The sequence below is a fragment of the Alligator sinensis genome, unplaced genomic scaffold, assembly GCF_000455745.1.
Source record: "Alligator sinensis unplaced genomic scaffold, ASM45574v1 scaffold169_2, whole genome shotgun sequence".
In the NCBI taxonomy this organism is placed as follows: domain Eukaryota; kingdom Metazoa; phylum Chordata; order Crocodylia; family Alligatoridae; genus Alligator; species Alligator sinensis.
In genome coordinates this window covers 353324-366841 of record NW_005842077.1, presented here as the reverse complement: position 1 = coordinate 366841, position 13518 = coordinate 353324, and the positions used below count along the sequence as shown (strand labels likewise).

At 39.6% G+C, this 13518-nt stretch overlaps 1 protein-coding gene across 4 annotated transcripts in view; it reads left to right on the top strand.

Moving 5' to 3' along the window:
• ARHGAP10 (Rho GTPase activating protein 10) overlaps nucleotides 1-13518 on the top strand; it is a 221633-nt gene that overhangs the window by 178833 nt on the left and 29282 nt on the right. For 3 of the 4 annotated variants that reach the window (XM_006023709.3, XM_025204307.1, XM_006023708.3), the window contains exon 20: nucleotides 5624-5783. In XM_006023709.3, coding sequence (XP_006023771.1) covers nucleotides 5624-5783 — 160 coding nt within the window. Of the gene's footprint in view, nucleotides 1-5623; nucleotides 5784-10413; nucleotides 10491-11319; nucleotides 11774-13518 lie in introns of those variants that run through there. The other variant, XM_025204308.1, reaches the window with a different exon arrangement.

Sequence of the window (13518 nt, the reverse complement as noted above, 5' to 3'; positions counted from 1 at the left end):
TCTATCCTGCAGCCAGTTTCTCACCCACTTGGTTATCTTGGAGTTAAACTCACAATCCTCCAATTTTCTGGTGAGGACATTGTGGGATACTAAATCAAAGGCCTTTTGGACGTCTAGGTACACAATGTCAACCTGCTCTCTCGTATCCAGGTGGCGAGTTACTTAGTCCTAGAAGGAGACGAGGTTGGTAAGGCAAGACCTGCCCGCAACTAAGCCATGCTAACTGTCATTCCGAATCTTGTCTTCTACAAGCTTATTGCAGATAGACTTCTTGATGAACTTTTCTAGGATTTTCCCTAGGATGGAAGTTAGGCTGATTGGCCTATAGTTACCGGGTCCTCCCTCCTGTCCTTCTTGTGGATGGGCACAACATTGGCCCTCTTCCAGTCCTTGGGGACTTCTCATTGTCCCCCGAATTGGGCTGAATCCGAATCGAATACAGCCTGCTTCGTACACCCCTACTGATTTTGTTAGATATCATATTTCCTTACATATAGCATGCCCTGAAATATTATACATACCTAGTTTCTGAAAGACGGAATGAAGGAAAAAATCTTTCCTTGTAAGCAACTACATAGCAGCAGCTAGGAAGCTAACCCTGCTATTTGTATTGATTTCAATGTATCATTGCAGAAATTTACTTTTGGTCTCACCCAGTAAACTGCAGATTCTGATCTTAACATATTTCTCACGTATAGGCGCACTCCAGCTTTCACTCAACTGCATGCTACAGTGCGTCTTGTGTCAGGCACATTGTGCCTCACGCCACTCCTGTCGTTACCAATACTCAGTAACATTGCTTCCCCTCATCTCCACCTCACAAATGCTGAAGTAAACTTACTAGCCAGACTCCAAGATAATCCTACGCTGCTAGTGCATTGGAACATATTTCACCCACCAATAGCTCAGCTCCCCTCAAGGTGCCCAATATGGTCCACCCTTTCAAAACCTTTTGACTTTTTCTTACTTACTCACTGGCATGAAGAATGGTCAGCACAAGCACCAATTAGTCACCACATTATCTCTGACCCTACACTCAGTGAACCAGGATTTAACTGGCCATGCCATTATTGGGCACTTCTCAACCGTTTTTTAGCTGGGAAGGGTCACTGTCTGAAATCTATACCAATGGGGGTTCACAATGATAATAAATGCCCTTGTGGACCAAGGGCAAACCATGTCCCATTTTGTTGACTTGTGTCCATTTACAATGCTATCTGGTGACCGTCAAGCTCTTCCCACTGGTGATAACATCGCTGTTAGCTGAAACAATATGTTGAAACCACATATGCTAAATAACATTTTCAGCAGCTGTTCTGTATGTGTTGTATGTGGAAAAAATGATACCACCAAGCTACACTTAACTTACCTTGAGTTGTATTGAACCCTGTGCAAAATGCTGCAATTAGTGTCACTTGGAAACACAAATGGAGGAAGAGAAAAAACAAGGGGTGCTGGTGTCAAAATTGTGCATATATGTTCATTTCACATCACAAGCTTCATCAAAATTACTACCAGCAGGTCACTTGCTGCTTCAGGCACAAGCTACAGTGCTCAGTCAATAGCTATGGCTGTGACAGGGGTTAACACAGGGCTCCACCATTCTAGCAGCTGTATAACATGAACAGTGTCTCTAGGCATGCTTCTTTTTCAGTGAAGAAAACAGCTTCCCTGCTTAAAATATGTACCCCAATGTTGGGAGGCTTATTTTGTATTGTATATGAGAAAATATGATAGTCTATAATGGGACATTCTCCACTCCTCCTTATGGGGTGGGAAACTAGGCAGAAAGAAATGTGAGAGAGAGAGCAAGCAGGGCAGAACATAACTTGAGCTCAGTGAAGCCAGCCACCTAATTTTTAGGCACTGCAGAGAGCCATCTGATTGATGTTTCAGAATATAGCTGTGTATAGGAGGTGTTTCTACTTGGTTCCATGGGGATTGCTCTTAGGTCTAACTCTATTTAGCATTTTGTCAACAATGTGGAAGTAAATATAAAACCACTACTGATAAAATTTGCAGATGACACAAAGATTGGCAGAGTGGTAAATAATGATGACAGGGCAATCATACAGAGGAATTTGGATTATAAAATGTACTTGGCTGTATTATAATGCAAACTTGAATCTAGGAAGAAAAATGCAGCCCACTTCTTACAGGATACAGGACTGTATCCTAGAAATCCATGGCTGTACTACACCCTTTTTTCTCATGGTAAACATACAATTCAACATAATTCCCCTACAGCAACACTAGCCAAAAAGAATAATGTGGTCCTTGGATATATAAACAAGGCAGTCATGACTAAGAGTCGACTTCTAATTCTGAAGAAGACACTGGTGAGACAACAGAACATTGTGACATGGCCGATACCCACAGTTTAAAAACAATGCTCAAATATTATAGAGGGATATAGAAGAGGGACACACAATGACACAAGGGATGGAGAAAATGCCTTACGGTGAGAGATTTAAAAAGCTCAGTCTGTTTAATTGTCCGAAAGGAGGTAGATAAATTAATTGAATAGTGTGTTAGTATATTTGTAGAGGGAAAGCACTAGATACCAAAAGGGCCTATGAACTAGGAAAGAATGGGGTAAAAGAAATTGTGGTTTGAAGTTGAAACAAGATGAGTTCAGATTGGAAGGAAGACCCACTCTTAAGTGAGAGTGGTAGTAATGTTTAACTTTCTGGCATGGGTGGTTGTGGATTCAGTCTCTAGATGTCCTCAGATCAAGAATGGACATCTTTCTGGAATATGCTTTAATGAAACACAAGTTATGGACTCAATGCAGAGGTAACTAGGTCAAATTTAATAATCTGTGATGCATAAGAGGTTAGGTTAGATGATCTTATGGTCCCTTTATGGCCTTAAACACTCTGGGCATTTTTACATGTGTTTTGGAGGTGGGAGCGCTTTCATTAGAGCAGGTCTGACAGCTGTTCTAATTAAAGTGCCCACAGTGTCTTGTGTATCAGGATCCCGTGCTTCAAAATAGCAGTGGGGGTGCTTTATCTAAAGCTGGTCAAATGAGCTTTTGTTAAAGTGTCCCCCCGCCATTTTGAAGCAAAAGATGCGGAGGCTGGATGGAGCATGCTAATTAGCATACTCCAGCAGACTCGATTAATTGAATTTGCTCTGATGCGCTGTAATTACACCGTGTCAGAGCAGCCTCCCAGACATGTACATACACCCTCTATTTGGAAGTTTGGGAGATGCTGGTTATAGCTACATTCTGTTAAAATGTTTCATGTGACTAGAAGTTAATATATTATCAAAAGAGATTTACTAGTGGAGTAGTGAAATTGTTTTTGTGAAATTGGGAGTTTTGTCATTGGCTTCAGTAGGGCTAAAATTTCACCCTATATATCAAGGAATTTATATTGTACCTTCCACTTGTGATATGTAAGTGCTTTCCAGCTGTTTTTAAAAATTTCATATAGTGATACTTCATATTTTTCACCTGCCAGTGTATACATTTATGCAGGCTATATTCCTGTTTGGTTTTTGATTGATTGATAGTTATTTAGTGACTCGTAGAAACAAGACAAATCCTTCTAATAGATGGCTTTGAGCTGCACCTGTACCAGTGGTTCTGGAAAGAAAGTCTTTGAAGAGAAATGTGCAATAAAGAATTACATTTCTCAGTAAATTAAGATAATATTTCTGTTTTATCAGATGTTTATCATCATAGCATGTATGACTGCAAATTAAACTTAATTAATTGTTTTTTACCTGACATTCCTCCAGTTATGTCATGCAACTTTCAGCTGCAACATAAAGGCTTCATTGCACAGAAGTAAGGTGTAATGCAGCAGCTACGTGAGTGAGCAGGATTAAGTTGGAATGCTAATCTGAATGATTTTTTTGAGGCTAACAATCTTCTCAGAGCTTATCATACTTTGTTACTACAGGCTAATTTAGATCCTTAAATTAGCAGCTACTTTAGGGAGAAATTTTCAGATGATCACTTTTATCACTTGAGTGTTTTAGTTGTATGTCATTTTAATCTCTAGAGATGTTCTTTCAAAATTACTGGAGATGGCTGCAAAAGCAGGCATTTACTGCTTTGAATTTCTACTTTTTCAGCAGAAAGAATTGATTTAGATAAAGCAGTTGTAAGGTGTAAGGACAATGGCTTTTATCCCGGAAGGTGAGTCCTGGTTGGCCGCGTTTACTTTAAAAAAAAAAAAAAAAAGAGAGGGTGGGAGGAGAGATGATCGTTATAATAGTATAGTTCATCTCTGATTAAACTGAGCTAAATTCAGCTGTCCTCTACAAAGATTAATTATATAAATTATAAAAACTGGACCAGAAAATTTTAAAGATTTATTCTTTTTGTATGCAATATTGTATATAGAGTCTACAGCTCCTCAAGCTAATACTTGCTTTAATGGCTTTGATTTTAAAAAAATTAAGTCATAATAGGATGTAGGGGTTTACTTTTCAACTATTTTTCTTGAAGGAGTTGAATTATTTTATGGAGGTTGAATGGCCAACTCCCTATGGGTACATACAAGCATTACATTTGGCTCTACCTAATGAAGGTGGATCCCCCCTCCTCCAAGTTACTTACTCTGTCTGCTCATGTCCCTCCCAACAGCGGCAAACATCTGCCAGCACTTTTCCCAGGTTGGGTTAGGGTAGCTTAAACTAAGCTACCTAAACCAGGGCACAAGCGTGTTCATTGCACATGTACTAGTCTACTGTTGAGAAACATAAAAATGAAATTAATAGCCACTGCCATGAGTATATAGATATATAGTGGGAATAGAATGGAAATGAGAGAAAATCTGATATTCAGAGAGACCAAGGAGGTTGCCTTGAATATTCATTCTTATTGGTATATATTATATAAATATGTTTATTTGGTTTTAAATGCACATACAAAAATATAATTTGACATTTCTAAATGGATAAATCTAAGCAGAACACAGCAATAAAAGATGTATTTATGGCAGAATGATCTCATATGTAGTAGCTTGCAGTGATGAATACCTTCAACTTTCTTCCTTAACATTTGCAATGAAATACATTCTCTGTGGTCTTCAGTACCAGAGAAATGGAGGCACCAGCAAAGTAAATGCACTTCTGAATGTGTACACTGTAGGTTGATGTTTTTGGAGCAGCCTATCCATCAATCAGTTGACAAGGAAACAATGAGGCCAATTACAGAGTAGCAATAGCAACACCCTAAAATCAATACTTTTAGTATTGGTGCATTTCACAAGTGTCTGCTGTTTACAGATTTGTGGCTTATTGTGACCTCTGCAAATCCATCTTCTAACCTTTGATAGGATTGTAATTACTGTAATTGTAAGGCAACATTACCTGTTTTATGAACTTTGTTAACAGAATTACAACAAATAAAGGTGACTGGTCATATCTGTCAGTAAAATTTCCAGCTGAATTAGGATATCCATTGTAAAGACTACTCAGAAGAATGTCAGATGTGGGTTGCTTAGCAAAAGTAACCTTCTAACAATGGTGGAGCTGCACATCATCAGGAAATCTCTAGAGTGATACCCATGCAGCATATTTTGTGGATACTTCTAAGACAGGAAGGTAATAAGTATTCAATTGATTTTCTAACCTGTTTTATTCTTATGTTTTCCTTCTGTAGGTGACAGTCATAGCTCTCCCAAAGAGGACACTCCTACTGGCAGCATGGATTCTCTTTCATCCCAGTCTCCTACGCCTGCAATCTCCAGCAGCCCTTCTGGGCCAGACAAAAATCATCTTATTTTGGATAGTGGCGACGGAGGGGAATGGGCAACCAATCAGTAAGTTATGCTGAATCAGTTGGTTTTGGAAAAAAATGCTCTGTTGCCTTAACACGAATATGTGTTCAAAAAATGTATTCCCCTCATCTTCTCCTAGTAGATGCACCCAAAGTGACTGTAGTTGAATGTACAGACTACATTGCTTTAACTAAGGAATCGCATAAATAAGTCCATAAAAAAGACTTTTGGTGTGGCTTTACATGACAAAAAGCAGTTCTATCATATTTTCTTACATACCACATGCTCCCGAATAAGGTGATCACCTTGTTTTTGGAAGGTGAAATGAGGGAAAAAAAAAGCTCTTTCCTTGAAAATATCAGTAAACATTTCCACAGATAGAACACAGGCTGCTGCAGTAAGCTGGGGGGAGGCAAACCTGTGGCTGCTCTGTTTAACCCATAGCTGCAGGATGTGGTAGGCATTGCTGGCTGCCCTCTGGAGAAGAAGAGGCCAGAGGCCAGGCAATTTGGTTCCTGCAGGGTCAGCCCTCAGCTGACTGGCCGGTACTTCCTGGCTCTGGTTTTTGAGCTGGGTGGGAAGGCAGCAAGCACTTGCTGAGTCATCTGAAACCTCACCCAGCTCACGAAGCAGGGCCAGGAAGTTTGGTTTAGCCCTAGCACCTGCTGAGTTAACTGAGGACCTGATCCTGCTTGAGCTGAACTGCCCGGCCCCTTCTTTGCCAGCCAGGTAGGTACTCAGCTGACTTGGTGGGCACCTCTAATGCCCAGCTGGATCAAGAAGAGGAGCTGGGCAGCATGCTCCCATGTGATCAGGCCCTCTGGTCCTTGCATTTCTTCATTTGAACCCCCGCCAAGTTCCCAGTAGCCAATTTTTGGGGAAAAGGTGTGTATGCTATGTGAGTAAATACAGTATATCAAATCACACACCAAATCACACTTTAGCTTCATCACATAGAGTCAAGATATTTTGCTTCTAGCAGTTTTATAATTTAGTGTTTTATTTAGGCACTGCATAGGTAAAAAAAATAATGTTATACATTGAATATTTTATTTCAAGTGACTTTCTAACCAGTGTATCTACCTATATGGCTAGCCCGAAGGTGTAGACAAAGTTTAACTTTGGCCAATACACTGTGTTTGAGATTTAGGAGCAAATTCTATCCTTGGGTATATACATACCAAGTGCACTAAAGTTGATCAGAGTTGAACGTTGCTAGTCAAGAGCAGAATTAGATGTCAATAGTGCATTAACATATAAGAATGCTTCCATACATTAAATTAAACTGCTGTGCAGTTTGTCACTTGGAATAGGCTTTGTAGCTCTTTAGTTAGGAAGCTTGATTCTAATTCAGTAAAAATGACATTGAGTTTTAGTACACCATGGCTCAATTCACAACACGTCCATGTCTGAAACATAAGGAGTTAGACATTTTTGATCATAAATCAAGCTCTGAGTGAATTCCCTAGTTCACTATTCCTACAAAATGTCATGAAAAACTCTCCAACCTTGAGTGCCAAGAAGGTGGATGAAGTAAGTCTGGAGAAAAGATTTTGCTTTTTTGTTACAGATATTTTCCATAATGGCATTTTGAATGGCCTGACCTGCGTGTGTGTGTGTGTATGCGCGCTCTTTCCATAAATAGCAATAGTGAGTGCTTATTGATTGTAATATTTTCCCCAAATACGGTGAAAGGACACTAGATTCACAATGATTTTTGCACAAATGCAATAATTTCTGGTTGAGAATTGTAATCTTTTATTTATTTATTTTTACCCTCTGCTATTATTCTGATTTAGGTTGGGTTTTTTTCTGTGAGCTAAAGGTGTGCATGTGCAAGTAACAGGCCCAATGAGAAAGAAGTAGTGTTTGTTAAAAGCAAATATTTGTGGCAAAATGAGTGCTGTGAATAATTAAAAAAAACCCCTCAGTAGTTATACAGATAGGGAGTGCTAATTGAGTAAATGTGTTTTAGTAAGCATTCATGGAATAGAGAAGGAAATGTTGGTTCTAGGCAGCGGCTCTGGTAAGTATTTGCCAGATCCGCTGGCTAGTTTCTTTGAAACAGAAATACAGTTCTCCACCCAGCTATAGCAACTAGGCTAGGCCATACAGAGCCTAGGGCAGATAAAAATGTAGGAGAATCTGGTTTCTCAAGTTTCTGCTGATGTTTCTAACTTCTGGGTATCATTTGTTGGCGATTAGTCTGTATGGAGCTGTTCAGTAACGTGAATTATAGATTCTTCTTGCTGCAGAACAATCACTTGCTTTGTTTCACTGGAGGATACTATATCTTAGGTCAAAAATTTTCAGGTGTACCAACATAATTTTCTATCTATCAAGTAGTTTCTCTACACAAATAGTCCTCAAGTACCTGTGATGGAGCACTCTAGCAAGCTGACATTTTATATTTTTTTAAACAAAAGAAACCCTGATTTCCCTTGAGAATCGCTGTTGTCACAGCATTTTTTGTAATGCATCTCACTTCCCTGCCCCACCTTTTAAAAAGTATGCCATGAATGTCATGTGAATATTTTGATCTGGCAGTTGATAGGCATAGAAGAAATCGGGTATTTCTATACTAAAGCTTATATACAATACACCTAGAAGCTGATGTTTCTATGTATACTTGCCAATATTTTCGGAACCTTACTGAACCGAACGTTATTGAGGTTCTTCTTTGAATATGTCAAGATGGTCCCTACTTTTACATGTTTGCATGCCTGAGATTTGGAGTTTTTGACTAGCAGTGTTTGCCGGAGCCATGCATGTCTCCTCTCCTTTCTTATTTCGGTGTGTGAGAGCAGAAAATTCCCTTGTCTCTGTTGGCAGTATGATATCACTCAGTAAAGGTACAACCAGCTATTCTCTCCAGTACGCCTATATGGATTTGGTTAAAGATAACATTTCTTTACCATGTGGAATAGGAGGTGTACAGAACAATATTTACCACCTCTTTCTTAGCAATCTCCTTTGCTATTGGATGAGGCAATGATATGAGAATCCACTCAGTGACTTTAAAAAGTTCCAGGACCCCTTGCCCAAAATGAGAGGGTCACAGAACACTGAAACTGCCTGTTTTAAAGGAAAAGTATAATAAATTGCCACTGTGAGTTGATATCACCAGCCCAAATTAATTTTTCCATTAACAAAAAGTCTAACTATCAGTCAAAGCGTCATGGCAGATACTTAGCCACTCTTCCATAAATCTCCAAACACACAGAGAATAGTAATTGGGCCCTACTTACTATTTATCTCCAAAAAAAACAAACCAAAACAAAAAAAAAAAAAGGCTTTCTGCACTTCTGTGCCCATTCTGACTCAGGTTCTTTGGTTGTCTCCACAGTGTAAGGAAAATCAGAGTTTCTACAAAGGGCACATCTAAGGACAGGGGCCCAAAGAACGCAGATTTGGTAGACTTCTTAGATTGCTGCATACACTTATTCTGAACAGGGTCCTAGTAGCTATCACATCTGCCAGAAGAGCAGGTTTCAGGAGTTTATAGCAGGATGAGGTGGTAGTGAGATCACAAAGAGTTCATTCATCAAAACCAGTTGATCAACCTGTCTTTCTGAGGCCATAATTGATTTTTTGGGAGGAAGAAAACTGTGCACACTAGATGTATTATATTCAATAGGACCAATCCGTTCCGGCCCCTCTGTCTGTTTGTAGCCACAGCCAGATATTCTAAAGGTCTTGCTGTCTCCTTACAAGGAATATCTAAAATTCCTAACACTACCAGTCTTACTGGGGGTGTACTTGTTCCACTAGACATCAAGACTCGTGCTACTAGAGCATAAACAACATCCTCTGCCTACTTCAGGAACTTGACAGTATCTGAAATCTGTAAACAACAAAGTGGAATGACCCACTGACCTTTATTACACTGCCTTGGACGTAGCTGCTAAGCCAGATGCCAAGTTTAGGAGAGCCGTACTACAATCACAGTTTGACTGATGCAGCTGCAGCTCCTCATTTCTGCCCTCCAGAAGGGATGCAGCTTGCAAGTCACCTACAACAGGATTCATAATGATGCACAGTGAGGGGTGGGGGAAGCAGCTGCTCTACAGTAATTGTGGTTTTTTTAGATGTCATAGAGCCAATAACCAGTCCTCTATCCCCTCTGAGTCTCTGGCAGCCGTTGGCTTTTGAACTGCAGTAGAACTGAGGGAGGGGCCCAGTTACCCTGCTCTTTATCCTTATACAGGAGCATAAGAGGGTACAGGGCATGAGAGCGCGCGGATAGTGCCACACGAGGCATATGTGAGGCTGATGTTATTACGGATCCAGCTATACATGTACATCATCTCTAAGGGTTGCAGTTAAGATGAAGAATTCACTCTCACAACATGCTGCAAAAAACCCCACAACTTGCATGTTTGTTGTGTTGCTCATAAATTATATCTAATCTCTTTTAAAATGTGTTGTCTTTTTAATTTAGAGTGGTTCTCTTTGTTTCTGTGCTACTAGCAGAATAAATACTCATCATTCTCCTCTCTTGTGGTAGTCATTTTTATTTTCTAGCACTTCTTCTCTTATGTCTCCCCTTTGCAAACTAATCTGACTCTAATTCCTTCCTGACAGTGGGCATATATTCTCTCCCACTCTATAATAGTAATGCCTTGCTATCTCTCTTTTTCTGTGTGCTGTTTTATATTGTTGCTCTCTGCAGACTCTGTGGAAACAGGCAACGTGCAGAAAGTCAGTGGCAGTAAACACTTTGTAGGGATGTTGCTGGAATCATCAGAGGTATGTTGAAGATATATGAGAGGAGAGTATAAACCTGGCAGGGAGAGAGTAAGGGGGAAAAATGAAAATGGGAATGAAAACCAGGAAGTAAAACAGTTGAAAACAATTGGAAATGAGCCATATAACAAAGACAAAAAGAGGGGTAAGAGGGGGAAGAGGACAAAACAATGCCATAGTAGACTATGAAAATTTAGAGACAAGGCTGTGTTGCCAAATTTTCAGAAAGGGAAGGGGTGCTGTAACAGCAATCAAAAGATGAGGAACCTTTTCCTCCATGGTTTGTCTGCACTGGGGCAGAGAGTTGAGGTGCGAATTTAGCGTGCAGTAGACCCCCATACTTCTTTTGTGGACACTTAGTTTGAAGTAAACTGTTTTTGCCCAGAGCCACTTTTAGTTCACCCTAAGGGTCAGATCCTATTCCTCTTAGACACTTTATGTGTGATCCCATTCCATTCCACCATGCTTAAGTCCCCATAGAAAAGTCAGTGCAACCATGGGTAGGTAATCTTCTTCTTTGTTGCTGTTGTGACTTAATTGTAATGCATGTTACTAAAGTTGGCACATTGATGTTTTTCTTCAGGGACTTGAACAGGGTAGAGTAGGCCACACTTGCCCCCCTAACTCCATTTAGGTTCCTAGTAGGTGGAATAGGATCTGAGTTAATGTGGAGTATCTAGCGCTTTCTAGCTTACCCTACATAGTAACTTCTGTGTATACTCAAGCTGAAATAGTCTCCTTGGATGGAGTTGTTGCCCTGACCCAGGCTTCAGTTCTTTCAATTGCACTCTTCTAGGTTATTTTTTTTAAATTGCTATTTCTCTTTTGCAAGGGATTCAAGAGCTTTTCATTGATGGACATGACACTGGCAGTGCCTTTTCCTGTTCCGATTGGCAGTAGGAAAGAAGCATCTTGGTCACACTCTCATTTCTCATTTTGTACACTGAAACTTGACTGGCTTTTCTGAAGAGTCCCTAAACTTTTCAGTGACTGGTGTTGGCTTTAGGGCGCACTGGGTTGGCAATGACTGAGCGCCAGATTTTAGCATTGTTGCTAACCATATATATAAGCGAGGAGCAGCTGAAATGGAACATTCAAAGCGCTCTCTGAAGATCACAAGTTGCATTTTGGCTTTGCATATGCAGGCAAAAGTTATGCATAGCCCGTGTAAATTGGAACCCACAGGATAAAGAATTTGTCTCTTCACAGCCTTGTAACAACTTTGCTTCTTAGAGCAGAAAAGTTAAAGCCTAAATTGTGATGTCAGGCATGAATTTCATGTGATTAAAATAAATATACCTTTTGATGTCTCTTGTATTTTTTTCCTACAGTATGCTGCATAGGCTTAGGTTTTCTAAATTGAAGTGACTTAATGCTGGAATCCGAAACCTGGAATCTTTCAGGTGGGGCAAAGGCCATTTTTTCCAGTTCTGTTTTTAGTCTACATTGTAAATTGTTACCTTTGAACATACCTGTTACATCTGTATTTCTTTTAAAATTTATAATTAATAGATACTCTCTGCAAAAAGGTACTTATCTTACTGATATCTCCTTCCCCTTCTAAAACAGGAAAGAAAATGTCTTGTGAATTGTTATTGGGCTGACAATTGGATCCAGTTAATGTTCCTGGTTCTGCAGTAGATTTTCCTGTATGTTTCTTGTGACTTAATCTGTCAACACCACAGGATTCCTCATGCCTAACATGGGGAAATTATTATAAATCATAGTGATTTTATAAAGCACTTCAATAATAACATTCTTGGGTAGAAGACATTAGTACGTGCAAAATATTTCATCGCTAAACTACTTTATGCACAAAAAAGTTGACATTGCACAATTTCCTTTTTATATAGTGGAAATTGTGTCATGTTTAAACTTGAGCCTTATACCTGGTTTTGTCCCATAATCACTTGATGCAGTTAAATGTGGAAAGAGAGATGCACTTGCAGTTGGAGATTGAGAAAATGCAGTTGCAAGAGGATTCTTATCCTTCATAGTCTAGCAAAATGATCTCTTTAACATTAAACCCGTTGTAAATGAAGGTGAATACCAATGATACTCAGCCTTGTTAAAGAAGTAGATGTTTAAGAACATAAACCAAAGTACCCATAAGGGCTTCATGAGATTTGAGTGCTGCTATTGATGTTGTTGTAGTAGCCTCTGGAATCCTCAATCTGTTTAGGGCTTTATGGTCCTAGGTGCTGTACAAACGCATCAGGCACCCCATGAAAATCTGAATAGGTAAGAGTAAAAAAAAAAAATAAAAATATAGAGGTGAAACAGCGATATAGAGAAAAGTGATTCATCTAAGATCACATGGTGAGTCAGTGGCAGACCCGAGACTGAAAGTCAGGACTCGTATAATCTGTCCTCTTTTACTGGGCCCATCTAAGTTCCACTCATACTGCCTAATCCATCTCTTACTCTTCAAAACTTACTGGATACTTTTTCATAAACAGTGACCAGCCTATGCTGCACTGCAAGAAAGGCATTTCTGTATATTTGTGAACAGTTAGTGAAGAAGTCAATGATAAAGGCAAAGCACCAGGAAATCACAGGATGGCTGAACTCCAGAAGAGGCAAACTGATGCCTAAAGAGCTGTCAGATGAGAGGAGGACACAGCAATGTCCTAAATGCATAAAAATTCTTGGAGATAATTACATATTTTCATCTGACTACTAAATGAATTCCCATCAGCCTTGTTATATCTACAGTCAGCTAGCTAATCTCCCTGAAAAGTGAAGCGTCTGTGTGTAGCTCCAGGCAGTGATGTGAATTCACCATCTCTGAACAGGTGACAGGTGATTTTAATTCCAAAGATTTAAATCTTTTTATAGTCTACCTATATAGTTATCTGATGTCTTTATTTTAGAAAGGAAAACACTTACTAGCTTGAGTCCAGCTACGCAGAAATCATGTGCTGTAGTTTTGATCATTTTGTAGCCTGGTGTTTCATCTCTGCAATATCCACTTAGTTACTCTACAGTTTTCCAGGATGGGTATGTTGGGTAGGGGGTGGGAGGGTTGAGG